The sequence below is a fragment of the Arachis stenosperma genome, chromosome 3 (assembly GCF_014773155.1).
Source record: "Arachis stenosperma cultivar V10309 chromosome 3, arast.V10309.gnm1.PFL2, whole genome shotgun sequence".
Lineage (NCBI taxonomy): Eukaryota > Viridiplantae > Streptophyta > Magnoliopsida > Fabales > Fabaceae > Arachis > Arachis stenosperma.
The window spans coordinates 12,719,064-12,743,315 of record NC_080379.1 but is presented as its reverse complement, the minus strand read 5'-3'; the positions used below and the strand labels follow the sequence as shown (position 1 = coordinate 12,743,315).

At 30.5% G+C, this 24,252-nt stretch overlaps 1 protein-coding gene across 1 annotated transcript in view; it reads left to right on the top strand.

The window, feature by feature from the left end:
* The first annotated feature begins 17,764 nt into the window (after positions 1–17,764).
* The window catches only part of LOC130969518 (protein DETOXIFICATION 40), a 34,952-nt gene continuing 28,464 nt past the window's right edge, over positions 17,765–24,252 (top strand). Inside the window, exon 1 of the mRNA XM_057895274.1 lies at positions 17,765–18,143. Coding sequence (XP_057751257.1) covers positions 17,808–18,143 — 336 coding nt within the window. The 5' untranslated portion in view covers positions 17,765–17,807. The remainder of the gene's footprint in view (positions 18,144–24,252) is intronic.

Sequence of the window (24,252 nt, the reverse complement as noted above, 5' to 3'; positions counted from 1 at the left end):
AGACGAGCCATCCAACTTCTCCAAGTCATTTGGATCGACTTCTTCCTCAACCTCAGTATTTTCCTCAAAATTATCATCTGCGATCTCAGGTTCATCAACAGGATAGTCAAAAAAATGTAAAACTCTTTAGTATCTTTGTTCCTCAACTTAGCCTGTCGCATTTGGTTGATCCCTGCGTCCCCCTCAGTACATGCAACCCTGACTCCATATCTTTACTTTTTGGATCATACCAGTAAGCCTCTTTATAGGATTGATATCCTAGTCCTTTGAACATCGTGACCAGATCGCCGAAATTGACAAAATCCAAGTCCATTAGAGAAAACTTCTCAACTTGACCATTAACATACACTAACTCACCGCTAGCCTTCTGTGAAAAGTTACCCCCATGATGGAACACGGGAACACCAAAGACATCAATCATCTGCAAAAATTTTCAATCCACAACAAACCACAAAACCACCCCTTATTATCTAAATCACCAAAATCTCTCTAAACAACACATGAATGACTAACCCCACAACTAATCACATATGACAATCACTTACAATCCCTATTAGTCTCACCCTACAATATTGATAGCAAAAAACGGCCATAAGCAGAACAATTGAACATCAATGTACTTACCACTCTCTACGGCAGACGCAGGTATAACCACGGAGCTTCAATATGAAACTCCTCCACGAAACTGCAACGACGACAATGCGGAGACGAAGCGTTGTATTTTTTGGAGGGAAAAGCTTAGTAGTGTTAGGGCTTCTTGTAATACTTTGTCACTGATATGGGTAGCACTGGCATATTTCATAAGGCATACTCACCACTGCAAAACACATACCAGAAACGACGTCGTCTGAGTGCCCAAGGACTACAATGTTCCATTACTTTCTCCACTAGCACCACGTCAGCCCCGTTACCACCCTCCTGAAGACACGTGCACATATACACGCCACATAAGCCCCAGCTAAACAGATTCCGTTATGTGTTGGACACCAAATTGAACGGGAGGACCGATTTGTACGGCGTTTTGATGGGTGAGGGGTCGTTTTGTATTTTCCAATCCTGAGAGAGTTAAAAGTCTACAATTTAAAAGGTTAGGAATGAATTTGTCCTTTACCCCATTAAATATAAGATCAAATATTTTTTGTAAATGCAAAATAGATAAATAAATTATTTTTAGATGATATTTAAATAAAGTGATTGTTAGATAAATAATTAATTTTAATCCTTCAAATAATACTGTGGAATTTCTTCTCCTTCCTTTATTATCTCTTGAATATTGACTTCTGTTAATTGACCAAACTCCATATATAGCGAGGTATCCAACTATCCATTATGAATTTATGACCCAAACAAAGACAAAGGCAGTGCATGCATTGGTTCAGCCTCAAAATTTTGTTAAGCATTTTACCCTTGAATATGTTATTATGTACAAAAAAATTTCTTTAAATAGATTAGCTAAAGGAGTTAGGAAAAGTGAGTGCCAACTGCCAAGTTTGCAGGCTAATGATTGGCATAATCAATTTCATGTGTTCAAATTAAAATGTACTTAGAACATGTAAGACGGTTTTTCTTTCCCGTCTATACATCTTGTTAATTTGACTTATGCTTATTTCGTCATGATGACGCCAGCGATGATGACTTTTTATTTATTTATCCATTTATTTATTATTCAGACTCAAGAATGAAGAGAGTATGTGTGGCGGCTAAAAAATTTAATGTAGGCAGGTATTTGTGCCGTTCTCCGAAAATGATATATACTGTTATTTTTTTAAAATACGGGGAGGCAAATTAAAAAAAAAATTGTAGGGATGCATTTTAATTTTATTAATTTAGAAAAATAATTTGAATGATTTTTTTTAACTTAAAAAATAATTCACAAATTATAACTTAAAAAAATTAAAAAAATTCATTGGGAGCAAATTGTGAAAAATGAATTTACTCTCAACAATTGTTAGTACATTGTATACCAATAAATCATGAAAGAGTTTTGCTAGAAAACCAACTAAAAATGTAGTCAAATGGAACAAATTAGTAGAAAAATAAGTTAATTGCAAAAAAAAATCCAAAACATAAATATATAGTATTAACTCATCACCCTTAAATTTAACTATTATCTCATTCAAAACGTAAGTGTTCATAATTATGGGAAAAATCCACGACAATTTAACAATGCAACTAAGAAATGTTTTTAACAAATCACATTATAACAAGTTTTATATAAAAAAAAAAAAAAGTAAAGCCACGGCGGACATCGAAGAAAAGACATCATAAATCTTAAATTTTGCACACTACAAAACAAAGAACGCAAACTAGTCATTACTCATTAACTTGAGGACATTTCTGTTTGTTTCATTATTTTTAACCATAAAGAAATCTATTGATTTTGTACATGCAGACAAGATTATAACATAATCAATTTGTTGTTGCCACAAAATCAACTTTTTGCTACATATCTTGAATTATATATGGTTCACCGAGCATGCAAATCAAAGTGTGCTAACTAATAATCGTCACTGATTTCGTCATGGTATCAATTATTTGAAGAACCTATCTTGTCCCTGTTATTGTATTGAATCACTTAAATATAGGTATGGTGTTAATTAATGTTCTTCATATTATTTACAAAGTCTACGGTTATTAGTTTGTAACTATTATAATTAAAAGACGCTGCAAGAAAAATTTGCTATTATAACACCTTATCATCCTAATAAGTCTTATCTCTAGCCATAAAATAAAGAACTACAAAAAATCACGACAATTCTAAAACTCATACAGTAATATATAATCAAAGAATATAACACACTAGAAATCCGATAAAGAAATAAAAGCTCAAAGATGCAAAAAACGCACAGAGATAAAAAAGCGCGAAGCATTCACACGTAACAACTAAGCGTGTAGGAACAAGAGATGAACATAATACATAGGTTTAACAAGTTACATATATATAATATACAAAAGAGGACTAGACACAGCCTACGAAATTTAGGCCGGCTAGTCATAACAAAATATAGCAGAATTTTTGAATATTAAAACAGATATATCCTGACTCTAAAAGTTACGCCTTTAAGGCAGCAAATACAATATACAAAAGTGAAAAAATAACTACGACAAAATAATCAAAAGACCAAAAGAGAATCATCCTCCGCTCTGTCACCATCCACAAACTCACCGAGGTGGGTTGTGACCTGCATCTGAAAAATAACAACAGCATATGGTATGAGAACCGAAGGTTCTCAGTATGGTTAACAGTGCCCAATAGATAAGATATAAGGTTCCGAGATGCCAAAAGCTATCCTAGAACTTCAAACTGGTATAAAGATTCAACTTAATATAAAACTTAAACCACAAAAGGGTTATCTATCTTAAAGGAATTCTAAACCAATAGAAACATCGTTGTCCTATAGCCTTCGCCATCCTATCCTCATCCGATCTCATCGCCACTGTCTACCAAACCTCCTCAATCCCAGCAGAAAACACAGATAATGCATGCAAGTAAAGCACAAGTAATATACATTTACAACAGAAAATTCAAGAAGCAAGTAATCATGTTATATATTTAGGCAATATATGCAATTAGGCAAAGCAAGCAAACACATAAAAGATGCACATGATGAATGTCTGTCCTATTGGCCATGATATCACTTGTCGGTTCAACTGTCAACCCGACACATCCCCTTGGGATGTTGCTTTTCGGTCACGAATAATTAGTACCCCAAGGATATAGTGTCCGACCCACTATCCAGGGATATAATACCTGGACCACTCTTGCGACTCGAAAGGATGCGAGCGGGATACTCGGCCTCAGACCTTACATCTCAACATAAGCGGGATTAACCACCGTTCTTACGTCGACGCCGCAACCTCGACAGGCGAGATTAACCACCGTCCTTGCCAGATGCATAGTGACTCATCAATCTCAGTATATCAATAGTATATAATCAATCTCAGTGATCATTTTTATCATCCAACAAGATCATCATTCCTTTCCAAGTTCCAAACTCATCATAACCATCATCAGTTCTCAATTTCTCAAATTCATCGTCAATATAGCACTCCACCAATTCACTTAACTAGTCCATCCATAGTACTTCCCAAGTCTAAGTCACCGTCATCTAAATTCACTAACAGAAAATATCTAATTAAGTTACTTAACCCATCTTCACTAGTTTCAAAGCCTAATCATTAGCTAAGAATCTTAAATAGAAATTAAAGAAGTTTAGAAAGTTAAAGAAACTATTAAACTTTCAAAACAATAAGTTTTCAGCAAAACAAGGGTCGTGTACACATGGGTTGAAATATGGCAAGGTCGTGTACGCATGCTCCATCCGCGTACACGAGTCCTCAAAACCGAATGGGTGGCTCACGTTGCATGCAACATGCCACGTACGCACACGTGTAAAAAATGCCATTCTCATGTATGCATGTCAGTGTCGCGTACGCGAGAGTGCTTGGCAGCGGCTAATTCTCGTGTCGCGTGCACTATCTGCGAACGCATGCTCCCAAAATCCTTAAAAGTGTTGTTGCATAATTCAGATTTTTGTACACAACTTCAAACGCGCATAACTTTTTTGTTTTAACATTTTTCATCCGTTCTTTGAACGTCGTAAACCTCTCAGACCTAACTTTTATTTAAATTAAATTTCATCAAAATTGAAGATCTGGAACACAAGTTATGTCTCATCAAATTTCATCAATAACAAGATTTTACCAAAAATTTTCAAATCCTCTAGTTTTCCAAAACTCAAAACCAAACCTAATCAACCATACCCGAAACAACCCAAAGACTCATACCAAATATTCCCCAACTATTTTCTCAATCATTCAACTACCTATACCATTCCATTCTCAATAATTTTTTTAGATCATTATTATCAATGCCATTATCAACATAATCATCACAAAACACTATCAACCATTAACCAAATCCATTATAATCATTATTCCTCAATTCAACATCATTGAAACTCACAATCATCATCAATTGTCATCAATATCAATAATAATCAATACTCATCATCAATATTAATATTCATCAACACTGATCACCAACATCAATAAGCATAAACATTCATCATCAATTCAATCCTATTTTATGCTCCACTAAAGCCTAAGTTTCACGAAACATTACATATTAACTAAAGGAAACCAAAATCATACCTTAGCCAATATCCGCACAACTCAAAACACCGAAATTAACTTCCAAACAAGCTCAACAAAGCTCCAGCCACCAAAGTTCAATCCAATAGTCAAAACCAACTCCAACAATCACAACTTTCAATCTAATATCATGTAATATACCAAAATCAATCATAGGGTTCACAAAATCAATAATCCACAAGGATTTAGAGTATTTTTATCTTATCCACTGTGAATTAGGACAAAATTCAATAATTTCTCAATGCTAGATATCACCAAAGGCGAAGCCTCATAATAAGGAAAGGGGGAAACGGCCCCTTAAATTTTAATTTCTTCAAATAAATTGCATACAAATTTTAATTTAGCCCCTTAAAATTTTTATTTTAGTCTTATTTTATTGTGAAATTAATTTTTGTCCGCTCCTTAATATTCCACCTAGCTCTGCCCCTGGATACCATCTAAACAACTAAAAACACAAAATCTACTCAACAACAAATTTCAAAATGCGAAATCTGTTAGGGTAGAGAACTGTGCAAGAAATTAAAATTTCTTTACCACTTTGTGCAGATAAAAATGACGGACTCAATAAGAGCTTCGCATGACTGTAAACAGCACGCAAATCGAAACATCGTAGCTCAAAATATGAGCAAATGAAGAAGATGATGAATAGTACCCTTTGGGGTTTCTTTCTTCTTCAACTCAGCAGCTCTCCCTCTCTTGTTTGGTGTGTTATGAGGCTGAAAGGCTTCATTTAAGTGTATTTATATGTTGGACTTAGGCCCAGTTTGGGTCCGGTCCAATTGTTAAGCGTTTTGGTTCGTTTGACCTAATCTTGGGCCAAAACCTTTAGAATTAGAACTCAGTTTTCAATTCTAAATATTTTTCTAAGTTTCTCTACAGTTTTTATTATTCTTGCACAGTATCGGACATATTTAAACCGATACTGCCAACTAATTTACCGGTATGCATCTTTACACAATTTTTCGCAAAAAATTACATTTTTCCACTCGAAAAAATTTACTAAATTAAAATCTCACCTTTAAAATTTTAAATTAATATTTCTAAATTTTTGAAGCTATTTCGAGTAATTAAATTATTATTTTATTTTATTTTAATTAAATGATTAATAACTTTCGATTCTTACAGCTACTGCCTACAACAAAATCAAAACATATTCTATTAGTGTTTGATATTTATTAGTAGAAGAAAGCCAACATGGCTTACACAAAGGAAGAATATTCTAAAGTGGGCTTTATATCGTCGTAAAATTATTTTTTCTAAAAGTTTAAATCGATAGAAAGAGGCACATGAATGATTATATCTTTAATATATTTTTCATGCAATTGTCTCTTTTTTTAGGAAGAAGGATTGAAGGAATTTTGCATACTTTTTTTTCTTCTTTTTTGTTTTGTCTTGTGCTAAAATTATTTTCCTTTTGGGGTTTCACAAAAATCGAACTGTAAAACTTTTGGTTATAGAAATTTTGATACCATATTATGAAATTACCTCTCTCAAAAGTTTAAATTGATAGGATGAAATATATGAATAATTATATATATATATATATATATATATATATATATATATATATATTCTAGTATTGCTATGCTAAGGTGGCTACAGTGACTATAGTATTTCAAAAAGTGTTGTTAAAATTAAAGTAATGCTTTTTATTATTAAATAACGCTTTCAAAAAAGTGAGACTTTAATTTTAACACACTACAAGAAAAAAGTCCTATCACCATGCTTTTCTATTGCCACTCTTGAAACGTAGCCGAAAAAGGTCAATACCACGCTTTTAAAAGGGTGGCAATTGATTAGAGATTTGACCACATTTTAGATGTCACACTTACCAAAGCGTGACATAAAGAGAAACAGGCACGCTTTTAAAGCGTGGCTAGTTTTTCTTGTTACGAGTATGTTTTCAAAGCACGTGCCTGCTTTCTATAAACATTTGGACCCCCTAAAAAAGCATGGCAACAAAATTCTCACACAAAAAATTAGATTTTTCTCCAATTTTTTTTTCCAGTACACTTTTTGTCACACAGAAAAAAGCCCTTCTCTCATTCAACCTCTTCAGTCTCCACTAAGGGAAAAACACTTCAACCCGGGGAAACACAAAGCTCATTGCGCCAGCACTCCCTCCAACCCTCGTTGGTCAACCTCCGTCTAATGCTCTCTCGCAACCCCTCCGTTGACTTCGTTGGAGCTATTGCCATCTCCATTGTAAAATCGTAATCCTCTGTTGGTGCTCACTCTCTCCTCACAAAGCCTCGCTCCCTCGGTTCTCACTCTCTCTCGCAAACCCTTCGTCGACTCTCTCTCTCTCTCTCTCTCTCTCTCTCTCTCTCTCTCTCTCTCTCTCTCTCTCTCTCTCTCTCTCGCACGCGAACCCTCAGTGATCACTCCTCGCTCCATGGCTCAACACTCGTTGCTGCTTCTCACTAACAACCCGTAACCGTCTCTCATCGGCGCTCACTCTTTCTCTTGTAGCCCTCATTGTCACTCAACCCTCACCATATATAACACAAGAAGGTACTCCTCGATGTTTTTATCCCTCACCTTAATGTTTCTGGTTATATAATTTCAAGTAGCAACTTCTAATGTATGTCAACTCATAAGTAGTTGTTTAGAAACTTAATTGGTTTTTAGATAATTTTATATTATCAATATTGGTTAGTTATTTTTTATTAATTTGTTGTGTTTTTTATAAATGTTTTGCCTTTCAGCTAAAAATTTTTTATTAGTGTCTTACTTATAGGAATGTGGTAAACTATTTTATTGCATCATACCTTATTTGGTATTTCTTGAAAACAATGATAAAATATAATATTCATTAACACAACAACATTTACAATTATGCAGGATAGTGGTGAAAATAATGGAGCTCGCAATGGATGATCACATTAATTATAAAGTTTGATATTTTGTAATAAAGTATGTAAAAAAAGTAGACATGTGATAATTGTTGGAATTAATTCATGTATTAGGAGTTCATGGGTAGTTACTATGATGATTTTTTATTTTTAGTACTTTGTTAGAATGTTGACATGTGATCAAAGACTTTTTTTTGTGATAATGTGATGAAAGTTCATGTATATTGAATTGGTTGATTTAAAATTATATATATAATATAATTTTTTGTCATTGTTTAAAGTAGTTTTTTAAATTATGATTTAAAATTATATATCAATTTTACAAGGTTTTATTAGGAAGATTATTAAAAAAGTGTAGCCATAGGTTTTTGGAGCTAACTTATAGCCACACTTAAAAAGGATAGCCATATTGTACAGTAGTCTTCAACGGCCACACTCCAAAAACGTGGCCATAGACGAAAAAAATGGCACGCTTCAAAAGCGTAGCCACATATCTTGAACTATTGGCATGCTTTCCAATTGTTACCAATTGGCCATTTGGCCCCTTTAAGAAAGTGTAGTTGTATGTCCACCAGAGGGCACACTTATATAACGTGGCTATAGAGTTATACATACTGTCATACTTTTAAAGCGTGGCAACAAAATAAGCGTGGTCATAGCTCAATAAAAGTGTGACGATAAAGCAATAGCCACGGTCGAACACATGACCCTTGCAAAAACATGGCTATAGCTCAAAAAGCATGGCCTGTTTCTGTGGCTACGTTTTTTCCACTTTTTGGCACGTTTATTTTTTAACGTAAAAAAAGCCAATTTTTTTTTGTAGGGACACATTTGCATAGCCATCATAATATAATCATACTAAAATCCACCATATACTTATATAGCTTAAATAAATCCTAAACAAATCTTATCGACAATGATATTTTAAACTCTACAATAGTTTTCATTGTTAGAAAAAAGGTAAAGTATACTTTTTATTTCTAATATTTTGTTTTTTTTTCAAAAACATCCCTTATGTTTAATTTTATTTAAGTTTGTCCCTAATGTTTTTTACTCGTTTAATTTTGTTTTTAATATTTTTTATTTATGTCAAAATTCGTAGAAGTTTTTAATTTTGTCCCTAATATTTTACATAGAATTAACATCCATGAATAATTTTGTTATAAATAAAAAAAATTAGGAATAAAATTGAATATATAACTAGACATTAGAAATATTTTTAAAAAATTTACAGACATTAAGGATAAAAAATAAAATTATCATTCTTCACGGCATTGTAAAAGTAAATTTTTTTTATGGTTAATATTCTTTAAACAAAAAGTCTTCAAAGACATTTTTAACGATCAAATAATTGTACAAAAATTATTGTATTAATCAAATCATACTGTGGCCAATAAAAACACTATTATTTGTTAAAAATTAGTGACCGTAAAAAAAATTCCATTTTGTTAAAAAATATTTTAAACTACTAAAATTAGTTATTAATATAAAAAAATATATATATATACAATACATGCTTGTTTTAATTTAATTATATTATTTATAAAATATGATTATAAACATAAATTTGATTCAATTTGTATTTTTAAAAACAGTATAGGTCAGTTTGTATCTCTATACGGAATAGTGGTGAGGATCGCTAATTTTATTGTATTCAGATAGTGCTAATCTTATTAATGGTAATTACTACATCTAATATTATTCTACGTACATATTCCAAAATATCTAGCGTACTTATTCATGAGGATGTATCAATTTTAATTTCTCATTACTAAGCCTAAGCAATTTGATGATAAGTTTGAATGAAGGTTATGATTGTACATGTCAAATTAATTGTATAGTATAGTGATTGATGATGAATATTAATACCGTATAAAATACAAACATATAAATGATGCAAACATTACATGGGGGTGAATACGACGAAACACAAAATGGTCCTTGCCTTAATCGTATCTCAGCCACTTGAATCAAGTGCCACAATCTCTCTTGCCCTTTCACTTAAACATGGAACCACGAAACATTAGCCTCCATTCATAATTCATTTTTTTGTTATTTTTTGCTTTACGACAAGTCTATTACGTCCATTTATGTCACTTTCTTCAATTATTTTTTTACTTTAATTGCTATGAATATTAAAAAGGTCTACAAAGTCGTATAATTAAATACTAATTTTTATAAAATAAAAAAAAATAGGTTACTAACAACATTTTAGTCAACAATTCTATTTTACTTTTTTTCCCTGAAAAAAAAAGATTATATTTGGCTAGTTAGTTTCTTTTATTTTTCTTTATATTAATTATATGTTAACTAATGAATTATACTATTCACTGTTAGAAAAATGTGTATTACTGTCGGAATAAATTAATAATAATTCTGTCACAAATAAGTACTACAAAAGTAAATAACTTGGTGTCAAATATTACTGTTGGATTTATAGTAATTCAAAAAACCTAAAAGCACCGTTTCACTTAAAATGGATTTCATTATCGTCAGATTAATCCAATAGTGATGTCAAATTAATTCAAATTTATCTTTTCTTTTTTTCATTTGCTTTTTTAAATGTCTTGAGAGTCATACCAATTTTTGAGACAAACTGATTATCGATAACACATAAATACTAAAAGCGAACCGAAATGTTATAAGCACGACACCATTACATAAAAATAAATGAACCGATTGTATAGCAGAAAATTTCATATTTGTAATAAAAATATTTCATCAAGTCATTGAAGGTTGAAATCACACAAAAGTTAAAAAAATAATTAATTTCATTTAAGACCAAATATATATAGCATAAGAACCAACAATATCAGACACAAACAAAAATGAACCGAAAAATGTCCCATATAATACCAATAGATTCATCTAAAAATTCTGAAATTACTGCTTTTCATCCAAATTCAAATTCATAAACAATACTGATTTTCACAAAGAAGAATGAAATTATTCATTATCATTTGATTCAATTGCATTCGATTCCATTCCATTCAATTTAAATTGTTGAAGACTGAAACTACATAAATTAGGAATGAACCAAACCTCGTCCACTTGATTCGATTCATAAGAATAATCCGATTCGCCCTGGTTCAACTGATCTAAACTTGAATTATTCATTATTTCGAATACGCAAAACCTATAGGAATTTGATTGCAGTGTTGGATTTTAAAAGAAACGCAAATTTTAATTGAAAAACAAAGCAGATCAAAACCTGTAGAGAAAAAGAGGGAAAATCCGCAGAGAAATTAGAGAAATCTGAGAAAAATGAAAAAAATCTACAGAAAAAATACCGAAGAAAGAAGCGTTTAGTTAAATGTTTGTTAGGAGCGTGTAAACACGTGCGCGTAAATGTGTGTGACTCTAAATTACTTGGTTGCTAATATAACTTGGATGTAGAATTTTATTGTAAATTATATTACTATGTGGTTTTCAAATATCTCTGCCTCCTCTATACCTCTACATAAACACCGAATTAATACTCAATTTAACTCCTAAAATTTGAGGTCAGACTCAAATTAATCCCTAAAATTACAATTGACTCTTTCCGGCCCCTAAAATTTACAACAATAACTCATGTTAGCCCCTCACAACTAGAAAATAGATTAATACAGATAGATTTACAGACAGATTTAGTCTTTATTATAGACGGATTTTTGGTTACCGATAAAATTACCGACGGATTTTGTTCCTCTGTAAAAGTTCCATCGGAAATTATTTACCGACGGATTTTTTTCATCGAAAAATTACCGATGGATTTTTACCAGTTACCGACGGATTTTTTCTCTGTAAATTCTCCCTCCATTTCCCGAAGACGACGAACTTTCCGACGGATTTTCCGTCGGTAATTACAAACAGATTTTCTGATGGATTTTTCGTCTGTAATTACAAATGGATTTTTTGACAGATTTTCCGTCTGTAATTACAGACAGATTTTCTGACGGATTTTCCTTCTGTAATTACATGACAGATTTTCACACGGACTTTTCGACAAATTTTTCATCTGTAATTTGAATCATGGAAAATCATCTCACACTCTAATTATAGACAGAAAATCCGTCTGTAAATCCGTCAGTAAGGTAAAATAATTTTTTTATAGATTTTTCCATTGCAAAATAAACTTTTCATACAAAATAAATATAAATTTAATACAAATTTTTATCTAATTTGTATTCAAATATTTATAATATTTCAAAAAATGAACAAATTCATCGTATTATCGAACTAAAAGAAAAGTACTATAAACAAGCAAGTCAATATAATTCAAAATATAAACAAAGTGTATTGATACATCAACTATAATAATAAGTAACAAACATACATCAACAAAGTGTATTGAGTAAATTAAAAGTTATTAATGGGTATCCAAAGGGCTCTAAATGATTTTCCTCATACTAGTAAATTAAAAGACCTATGTTGCAAGCAACTCCTATTCAATTTCCTAACTTATTGAACAATTTTCGCTGCTCTAATAATTAATAGATGAAGTTGTGGAAGGAGGTCCTGTGTTAATTCCACTTATCTTATCTGCAAAATTCACTTCACTTGCTCTTTCTGCTGCTTCTTCTTCATCATCATTGCTTTCGTCACAAGAAAACTTTGCCTTTTTGTTCCTCCTCTTATTCTTCTTCAAATATATTTTGTAGCCAGCCCATGATGACATTATCTGTTTCAAAAACCACATGTTATGAAATACCATATAATGATTTAATGAAATATATACCAAAATAATTTTTCAGATAAGATAATGTGGCATCTAATTTGTCATTCCCAACATTTTAAGTATGCTATTGCTGATCCTAATAATAATAATCGCTATCCACGACATACACCTGTTATATTATATATTTAATTAACACATACTCTGCTTATATATTAAGATTACTAATTACTAACTAATTAATTACTAATTACTAATTACTAAAAATCTCTTGGTGCAAGTTTACTCTTAATTTTGGCATGAATGTCTACATTTGAAGTTACTTGTTTTGCATAATAAGCAAAAATCAAAGGATTTTCCAAGGGAGCAGCAACTCTCTCTTTATCATTTAACTGCTTATTCATTGCAATAACAGAAAATTAGTAGAATCCAAAACTTGTGTTATAATAACTACTTATGCTACTATTTTCTTTCTGTAACTTATCCTTTAATTATATTGCTTAAGATACAAGGAACAATGAGCTATAACTAATTTGGTTATAAAGAAAAGAATTATAAGTGAGTGAACTTATTCAGTTATAACTCATTAATTATTGGGTGAAGGTGGCTTATTTTTATAGTAAAAAATATAGATAACAACATTGCTCATCTTCTTAGAAAAAAAAAGAATACATAGGAAGGAATTGAATGAACCTTTTGACATTGAATGTAAGTAGAGAGAAAATCGGGATAGCGGGGATGGTTAGCGATCTGAGCCTTAATAACCAGATCCGACATATCCGAGTCGGGTGCTGCAAGTTGAAGGAGGTAGTTACTATCCACGCCCACGCTCATAGTAGCTTCTGTTAGATGCAACTTAAATATACTTATGATTAGTATACTTGAACGGCAGTGCATTAACTTGAACAACATTATACTTATGATTAGTATACTTATGCTAGAGAGTAAGTACTCTACACAGCTTAGCATGATTCTTAATTAATGATTAGTATACTTATGAACAACAGTGCATTAACTTGAAACAAGAAAATATCGACATAATTACACATATTTGTAATCAATACAATCAAATGACCCAACACAAATGAATCAAAAAAAAATTGACTCATTGTTGCACTAATGGAGACTATGATGGTGCCAATAACAGACCCAAAAAGATGTCCTGCTGACATTGTTAACGGAATAGCAGGAATTGCAAGTATCTGAGACAACATCAAAATGTAAACATAAAAAGTTAGGTCAAAACAACATCCACAGCAGAAGACAAAAAAAAAAATATAATGATAGAGAAAAGAAAGACAATATAACTTGAGGGGAACAAACTAATGTGCACATTACAACACCGAATTTGCATATGAAGCATTAAGCATTGAAATTGATCAGAATCTAGGTGAACAAGGTTTTCGAACTCTCCAGCTACCTTATACGAGTTTTACTAGTTTAGGTCTTGAAATCATATAATTTGAAACCAACATGTAACGTGGCAATGATATTATACTTGGGCAGCACTAAACAGAAGCATTCATTTGTGAAAAAATGGGAAAATGTGGAGTCATGATAAGAATCGACAGCACTGAAACCAACCTGTACTTTCTCTTTGGAATTTCCTGAGATGTCTTTGCTTTCATGATTACATGTTCTTCATGGCAAAATGACGCTATAGTCCTTATATTTGCGGAAGACTCACATGCAAGAGCAACAAGCTCAAAATGGGAAGCAACATAGTCACCTGAAAAGCCTTTGGCAGACTTTTCCTTGAATGAGACTGCCTATGAAGTGGCAAGGCATCACATCCCAAGCTACCAAAGCCATTCTCCAGTCAACATACATGCTGAAACCTGTTGCTATCAAAATACTAAATGTTAATAGTTATCTATATATTTGGAAATATTATATAGTATGGTGAGATTTGGCCTTTTTACCAAAGTCTCACCTTTTCCGGAACTTATTATCAAAATGTCATCTTTTTGTAACTAATTACTTAGATGCCATCTTTTTACCACAGTCACAACTGATATACTATTTTATTTTTAATTATGATTGTTTATAGTAATATTCAGGGTGACACTTGAGTAATTAGTTTCAAAAGAGTGATATTTTGGCAATAAGTTTTGAAAAAGGTGGCACATTGGTGAAAAAATCACAAGATTCCTTATGCGCTGTAAAACCAAATTCCTTAGTAAAATCATTTAGTTTGGAAGAATTCTTGGTAAATTGTAGATGATGGTAAAAAGTTACAAACCAACCTCTTCTCCTTTTCGAATCGGCCTTACTGCGATTGTGGTTGCTTGGCCATCCCTAGCCTGCATACAAAAAGATTAGGACTACAAAGATAGTCATATCTTTGCAGAATCAAATTAAACCAGGTACTGATTGACTCAGTTTGAAACGTACCTCGTCTCTCTTGAAGGATTTGGCATTAGGACTACAGGAATGGTTCATGCAGCTTTGCAAAGGAAAAAAAGCAGTTCTTATAGTAAATTTTAAAAGGATTCATGTATAATTACAAATAAAACTATATAATTTGAATAACCAGTAGGCTAACACTAACTGTGATTCATTCATTACCTTGGCAACAAACAAAATATTCTTCACCAAGAGCATCTAAATTTGGTTGTGTAATTTTCTCAACTTCTTCCTACCATTAACAATGACGAGGAAAGGAATCGAGTCAAAAGAGTTTCTTTCTTTGGAGATAAAGTAGAAAAGTAATTTGAACAAAATTCTAACCTTATCAGGATTTTTCAGATCATCTATGTATAAAAAGTAATCCTCCACAGGAGAAGCTACAACCAAATCACGAGAAAATATAAACCAAGGATTAATACACAGGTTAGTTCAATCCAAAATTTCAATTTCAGTTTCAATTATCATGTCTAGTCCTCTTTGACGGCCATATCGTGATATTCAAGCATTATGTTAACAGAAATAGAAATAACAATATATGGCTAAACAAAATAAAGCACAATACAAAAAACTCTTACAGATTATTCTGTTCAAACATGCCAATGATGTGTCCATAGATATCAAGGGAGAATACTAGAAATTGTCAAGGAATTCAAGATAAGTCTCTACATGATGAAATAGTCTTCATCATACGCATGAATGAGTGTATCAATAAAAGAATTTGTAAAGATACATGGCTCACACTCTTTGTCAAATATAGCTTTCTTAAGAAGTTGGAGAGACTGAAATATTAATCAATAAGCAGAAAATCAGGTATGGCATCAAATCAGCAAAAACATAATTTTGTGTCATGCACAATCATACATCTGAAGAACTCTCACCTTGAATGCCAATTCTTTTATTTGCATCCTGAATGAATCTTCATCTAAAGAATCAATATCATCTAGCAATGCAACACAATCCCACCACCTACAAACAATTTGAAGTTACTACTTCTTTCATAATTCAAACGCATCTTGCCACTATATTTGTTAATAGTGTACTATATTGTAAACTTAACTCTATGAAATCCTTGTCATGCTACTCAGCCGAAGAAGAATGTTAGAGAGAAAAAAAAAAATTTCAACCCTTCAAATAACTATGGAGACAATAAGATCAAGTAGAATCCATCCAAGCAACAAAATAATTACTTTTTGAATTATATATATCTCTGAAATTATGTATTGAATAAATGGCAGAGACTAGAAAGGGTTACACAGTCATAGGGAAGAAACAAAGAAGAGGAGAATGAAGGGAGTTCGTTCACAGAAAGCTTGCCATATCTGTCACTATAATAAAACCCTAAATTTGTTTTGAGAACATAACAGATACAATTGCAAAAAAATCAATGTAATCTAAATGAACGACGGAACCTACCTGAACCAACGACGACGAGAATAAGAGGTAAAAGCGGCGGTGACGACAAGCGAGCAGCGACAGAAAACGGCGTGGAGAAGGTAGTGAAATTCATCGGCATCGAAACTGAAAGAGAGAGAATGGGGAAGGGGTGTGACGGAGAGATTAGGGAAGGGGTGTGATGGAGCTTCGGGAACGGCGGTAAAGGGGAGAAAGGCGCCGATGATGAAGGATTAGGAGTGAATCAGTGAGAAGCGGCGTCGATGAAGGATGGGGTGTTTGTAAAATGAAGACGCCGTTGAAGAGAACGTGATTTTCATACCCTTATTTTTCCCTCTTTCGACAGAATAATTTAAATTACAGACAGAAAATATGTCTGTAATAATTTAATAAAATGCAACATCTTTATTTATTTAATTACAGATGGATTTTTTGTTTGTAATCATTTTTCACGAAAAAAATTAGTTTTTTCGACAGAATTATCGATGGATTCTCTTTTTCGTCTGTAATTTATGCTAATGCAGTTTTTTGTTTTCCGACAAAAAATTCTTCTTAAATTCCGTCTATATTTCCGTGGGATGAAATCCGTCGAAAATATCCGTCTGTAATAACTAGTTTTCTAGTAGCACCTGAGCTAATTTCTCTAAATGACGTATTGATTTTGCATGTTAACTTGTTAAAATTTGGACTACTCTTCGCTTAGATTCTATGTGACTAAGACCTACTAGATCTCCTAAAAACTTGATTGGCTCTCTAATATCCTTCATGAAGACGATAATAATAATAAGTTCAATTTAATAGTTTTGTGGCTTTGGAGCAACTATCAAATTTTTCGAATTCTGATAAATCTTAATCACATGAAACCTGACTGAAAAATCTAAATCACAACAAATTAATATACTAAATCTACATGTTGTTAACAGAAATTAGTTCAAAAATTAATATAAATTATGATTATAAATTTTGAAATCAAATTTGAGTCCATTAAAATTTTAAAAATTAAATTAAATTCAACTTCAAATTTGTATTAAATCCATAAACACCAAGCACCAACTTTACTTTACACACTAATAATTGTATGCATGATTCAACTATCGATCGTATTTGACTCCCTGTACCACACGTAGATACCGCCATCGCTTCTAAGTACAGATCAAATAGATAGTTTTCATTTTTTATTATAATTCTTTTGTGTTTTTATAATTTGTCTCCTTCTGCCCAAAGAATAATAAAAGGGTTTGAAGCCTATCATAGCTTTGTCCATATATAAAAGAAAAAGCTTCCATCTCCATAACAAAAACAATTATTGTCGCTGTGGGTTCAAAGTTCAATCATTATATATGGGTTCTGCTTCAGAAAATCTCCCTTCAACACCACCATCACCATGTTTATCATCATTTAGTTCTTCAAAGCATGATTTTGATGAATCAAATAATGGTGAACTTGAGAGGATCCTGTCGGACACAAGTGTTCCTCGTTCAAAGAGACTTGGAGCGGCCACGTGGATTGAGTTCAAGCTGCTATTTTACCTTGCTGCCCCTGCAGTTATAGTGTATGTCATCAACTATGTTATGTCTATGTCAACACAAATTTTCTCAGGCCATCTTGGTAATCTTGAGCTTGCTGCCTCTTCCCTTGGAAACAATGGCATCCAAATCTTTGCTTATGGTCTCATGGTAATACATTTTTTTCCTTTTTCATTTTTTTGCACACACACACATATCGCTATGCCTATCATGCTTATGACTACCCTGGCTATAATTGCATATTATATAATTTTAATAATATTTTAAAAAATATTGCTAAAATTTAAAGTTTGCAATTTTTTACATTTAAAAATATATTTTTTTTATAAGTTAAAAGACGTTGTCAAATTGTAAGAAAGCATTATTTAATTTTAGTAATACTTTTTAAATACGAAGAATATTATATATGACTTGTATAAAAGTGCGAGATAAAGTATGTTGTTAAATTATTAGACTAAAAAAATTAAATTAATTAATAACTAAAAGTTTAAAAATAATGACAAAAAATAATAAATTTTGGTAGTCGTATAGCATTTCTCTTTAAATATTACTAAATTGTATATATAGCCATTATAATTATTATAGTTATATATACTATATAGCAAGAATATGAATATATATAGTTTAATTTTAGAGAAGATTTCACTTTTCTCTCTTAAGAGATGTTAAAATGACATTTTTCTTTTTTTTATTTGTAAAATATACATTTTCCTCCTTTATAACTTTTAAAAAATCTCATATTTAATCTATTTTAATTTTTTTGGGTTAACTAATGTTAATTTTATTTATTTTTCAAAAAAAATAAATTATTTTTTATAAAAATATCTTTTAACAAAAATTTTATCTTTTTGTGATTAAATTTTATTTTCTAAAATACCCTTTAACAAATTATTTTTCTATTGATTAAAAAAGTAAACATGCACCGTAGAAAGAAACAAAGATGCATGATTAACAAAAAAGAATTAGTCTAAAGAATTAACTTTTAATTAATTAACATTGGCCTATTTTTAATTGTAAAAACTTTTATCTTTTGAGATTTATTAAAATTTAGCATTCATGATTTAGAACTCAAAAATTTAAAATGAAAAGGATAATAATTAATATGCATTACATGAAAATAATGAAGTTGGTTTCTTAATTGAATTCCTAAAAAAATAAAAAGATTTAATATGCATTACGTTTTTGAAGATAAACAGAACTGAATGAATATGCACGAACATGAAAATAATGAAGGGAAAAAAATGAATATGAAGAAAAAATAAATGAAGGGATTGTAAAGGAAATGAGACAACATAAATAATAGAGAATGTGGTCGAAGAGAAAAAAATGAAAAAAATATATTAAAAAAAAAGAGAAGAATGAAATAATTATAAAGAAGAAAAACAGACAAAAAAAGGGAAAGGAAATTTACCCGGTAAAAAGATATATATAAAATAAGTTATAGCCAGAAATTTTGAGTAAAAATTAATAATTTTAAGATAAAAATTCAGGTGCAGTCGATTTTATGTGAAGTTGATAATTGAGAGTCGTTAGATGATTTAATTGATTTGACTAAATTTTCGTCTAACGGTTCTTAACTATCAACTTCACATCAAGTCAACTGCACCTGAATTTTCACCTAATTTTAAGATCTAAATGTTATTGTGTGGACTTCTTGCTAGCTTAAATGTTGTTGTTGACTTCTTGTTAGCTTTTTTTTGTTTAAGTATCAAACTCATAAATAAAATTTTAGAGATTAAATAGTATATATTTTTTCTAACAAAATATTGGACCACGAAGCCAATAATAATGAGTTATAATTTAAATAATATAAATTTTTCATATTTATTTAAGAGGTTGCGAATTCGAATCTCCTATTTTTAGTGAAAAAAAAAATTAGACCACGAGTTCCGCATGGTCAGGTAGGTCTTTTCTCCCTCAATGCATTTGTAATTTGGAAACGAGAAACGAAGACTGCATGCATGGCGCGGGACCATGAGTTAATTAATGCATGTCTTCATCTTCTTTCAATATTTTCATTTTTGTTCGGGTGTTACTTTTTAAGAAAGAAATTAAACAAAGTAAGGGAGATGCTTCTCAATATAGAAATGGAATTTTCTTATTAAACAAAGTAAGGGAGATACTTCTCAATATAGAAATGGAATTTTCTTTCTTACCTATTTGATCTTAGAGAAATTATTGGTTGTTTCAAAAATAATTATTATTTTTAATGCAATAATGTAATAAAAAAATATAGTGAATCAATTTTTAGTTATTTATGTTAGAATATAATTAGGATCAATTAGTATTATTCAGATATATTAAATAATACTAATTGATCCTAATTATATTCTAATAAGTTAATTTTAAAAGTTAGATTCATAATTTAAGATTTAAGATAAAAAATTTATAATTTAAAATAAATAAAATAATTTTAAATAAGTTAGCTGATGTTAATTAAAAAGTGTAATGACCTTATATTACTATAATGTAATATGTATATTTACTCACTTGATACATTTTAAGTTTGCAATATGTATCTAATTAACAAAAGGTTCAGGATACCATAAAAAAAGGTGTGCACTTAAAAATGTAAAAAAAAAAAAAGTGTAAATATAGTTTTTCCTTTCTTAATAGAATTTGCTATTGTGTAAAAAAAAATGTGTCAAATATAATTTATTTTGAGATTTTTTTAGATAAGTATTTTTTAAACAATTTTTTATTTGAATTTATTTATTTTTATTTTTCAAACAAAAAATTTATAAATACTAATAACTTAATTATAGTAAAGATAAATTTTAAAATATTATTAGATTTTGAAAAAAAAAGATTAATTATACTTTATTTTTAATCTTAACCCTCTTAGTGTTAGAATTATGGTTGTGCCACTAGTACTCTAATGATGCAATATGGATAATCCAACATATTGCAAATAATCAAGTAAAGTAACAACTCATTCTGCAGTTTAAACGCGTAACTTTATAAAAAGTGATTTCATTTTGAGATAGTAATAAATATGAAAGTTAGTGACCTGTATCTATATATACGATAACAATTGATTAAATGTGAATAAATAATTTTATATTAACAAATACATAAATACTACCAATTCAATGGAGAAAACCCCTTCATACAAACGATGTTGTTTTACAAATGTCTATATATACACTTAAATAACATAATTTTATTTGACAATGACATAAAAAAAATCTTACGTACGCAATTTTACACTACAAAACAAAATTTATAAAATGACATCAACGTTACGGCAGTTTTATAAAACTGTCATAATATTCGTTCATTATGGTAATTGTTCCATGCTAATTGTTACTACTTTTGTTTAATTATATGGTAATCGCCACTACAATTTATTTTTAGGTCATGAATTTGAGATTTTTTTTTTATTGAAATGAATTGAGGTTTTATGCAAGGTTACAAAAACCGAACCAGTCAAGTAATTGATGGGTTCAATCAGAGTTTAATCGATTTAATTAAATATAAAATAAAAATATTAACAATTTTATATATAATTTTAAATATTTAAATTTAATAATTTCTAAACTAATAAAATTCAAAATTTTATATTTTCATATAATGAATTATCTGTAATTTAATATTAAAAGTTTACAAACAATTTCAAATATCAAAGTTTATAACTAAAAAAAAATCAAAACCCACATAAATGACAAATACATAATAATATTCTATTACCAAAAGAAACAACATTAACAAATAAATTTTTAACTAATCAAAGGCATTACTCATCACAAATCATAATTATCATTAAATGTTTCAATATCTCTATCATAAGTAGGTAATCCAAAATCACATCTTTAGAAGTACCGCCAAAATAAGTCGCATTTGAAAAATCAATTTCAATATATGGCATATTCACATCAACTTTCATATCTCCTCCATCTAATAAAATAGAATAAAAAGTCAAGAAGAATTCAAAGTTAACACTGTATACTCAGGACCACATCTTCATGTGCCATTACCCAAAAATCTGTCGTATCAATACTTTGAATGTCAATTTGATCGTAAATTGAAATTAGAAATAAAATAACTTATCATGTTCGAGTCTTTTTGTACTCTTAAAGCACTTTCCCTCTTAAAACTCTTTTTACGATATCAATACAATTGTATCTCTTGCATTGCAATAACCGAGTCATTGCAAAGTTATCAACATCAACTAAATTAAGTAAAGGCTTCAAAATATTTACATTCTCAACAAAACTTTCACTACAAAAAAAATGTTAGATTTAAAAAATAAGCCATTGCATGGAGATAACACTTCAAATGCTTATCTCACCGTATTTTCAAGATACTTGTAATGTGTGTATACAACTTTTCAATTTTTAAACATTGTCTTGATAGCATTTTTGCCTCTTTGCATGCCTTTATACATGCATATCTCAAAGAGGATTTCTCATCAGCATCAACAATCTTCAACAACTTAATAAGAGGATCAATAATTTTCACAGTAATAACACAATCTTGCTAAAATTTATTATCCAAGACAATTAAACTAACAATCTTCCTATTAGCACTTTTGGCTAATTTATGAGAAGCGAAAAATTTTCCCACCATCAATGCTTGCGAATCTTCTTTATGATCATATATAATTTTCAAAGAAATGAAAATAGTGACAAAACGTGTGACTCCTGGTCGAACAATTTTTTTCCAACTTTATATTTTTCTAAGCCAAGACAAGAAGATCATATGATTGTAAACAAATACAGTTACCTTTGAAGGATAGGAGACAAGGTCAACTATGTGAAGAATACTTGTTATATCTTTCAAAATAAGATTGACACAATAGACAACACAAGGAGACTAAAAAATATTTAGATACTTTTTATAAATGAATTCTTTAGCATATACATAATTCGCAGCATTATTAGTAACTACATGTACAATGTTACTAGGTCCAACCCACTCAATAACATCAGCAAATAAATTAAATAAGGTATCAACAATTTTTATCATATTAGAAACATCAACAGATTTAACAAATGACATACCAGTAGGACAATAAACTAAAAAGTTAATTAAGGTGTGTTGCCTTTGATCAGTTCAACCATCTGCCATTAGTGTACAACCGGTATTTTTTCATGAGTTCCTATAACTTTCAACAAGCAACTGACACTCTTTAACTCTCATTTCAACATATGTCGGTCTCTTAAAACCAGGTCCAATTGCAACAATAATACCATCTAGGTAGGTTAAAAATAAGGTGATTGAATTACATTGAATGAAATACGTGTATCAATGATCTATTTCGCAAGCCTCAACTTAGCCTTGTGCACAATCTGTCTACTGGCCAAGACACTTTTTAAGGTTGGTTGAGACCTTGGAGTAGTTCTTTTCTTAAAATACCTATCAATTGGTGTAACAACAATAGCTCTTCTCTTTCCTTTGTCTTTCATTGTTGCATAAACCGAAGATTGTACAAAGTTAGGCAATTCACACTTTTTTTGTGCTTGTATTTTCACATCATAACAATCTTCAGCAAAATTTTTTCATATATTTTTTTATTTTTTTCCAAAAACCTTTTGATTGAAGTTCAACATCTTCAATCACTTTGTTACAAACTTTAATTTGTCCAAGAATTTTTGTAAGGTGATATTTTATTCTATGTATCTTCCTTCTATTGTAAGTATTCAAACAAAAGATACATGTATATTGCGCCTTGTGATTTTTGTCATACTTCACAGCAAAATATTACCAAGTTGGATAAAATTTTCTTCAAGAAGAACCCTTTGGGATTCTTGAACAACATTGTCTTCTGGCAGTTGGACAATATTGTTCTATCTTCAACATAAAACTAAAAAAAATTAACCATCAATAAAATTAACTCAGCAACAAAATTTAATAGAATAATTCAATTCAACCATTATTTCAGAAATTCAACAACTCAGAATAAGCAAAAATTAATAACATCAGTATTATTACCTCAGCAACTCAGAATCAGTAAATCCAGCAACTTAGAATGAGTATTATTAACAAAAGTACAAAACAAACAAAAATAAATTGAAGCAATAATGCTTACCGGTGGCGAAGGAGGAAGGGAAGTGATGGCAACAGAGGAATGGGAAGCGAAGACAACGGAGGAAGGAAAGTGAGTTTGGACAGAGAGTAACAGAGAGCTCGAAGAGGAACACTGAGCTCGAACAAAGACAAAAAGAGCTCTCAAAGAGACGATGACCGAGCATCCCTTCGCGACGGTGATGCCACGAGCTCTATGCAGACCTTCATGTGACAGCGAGGAGAAGAAGAA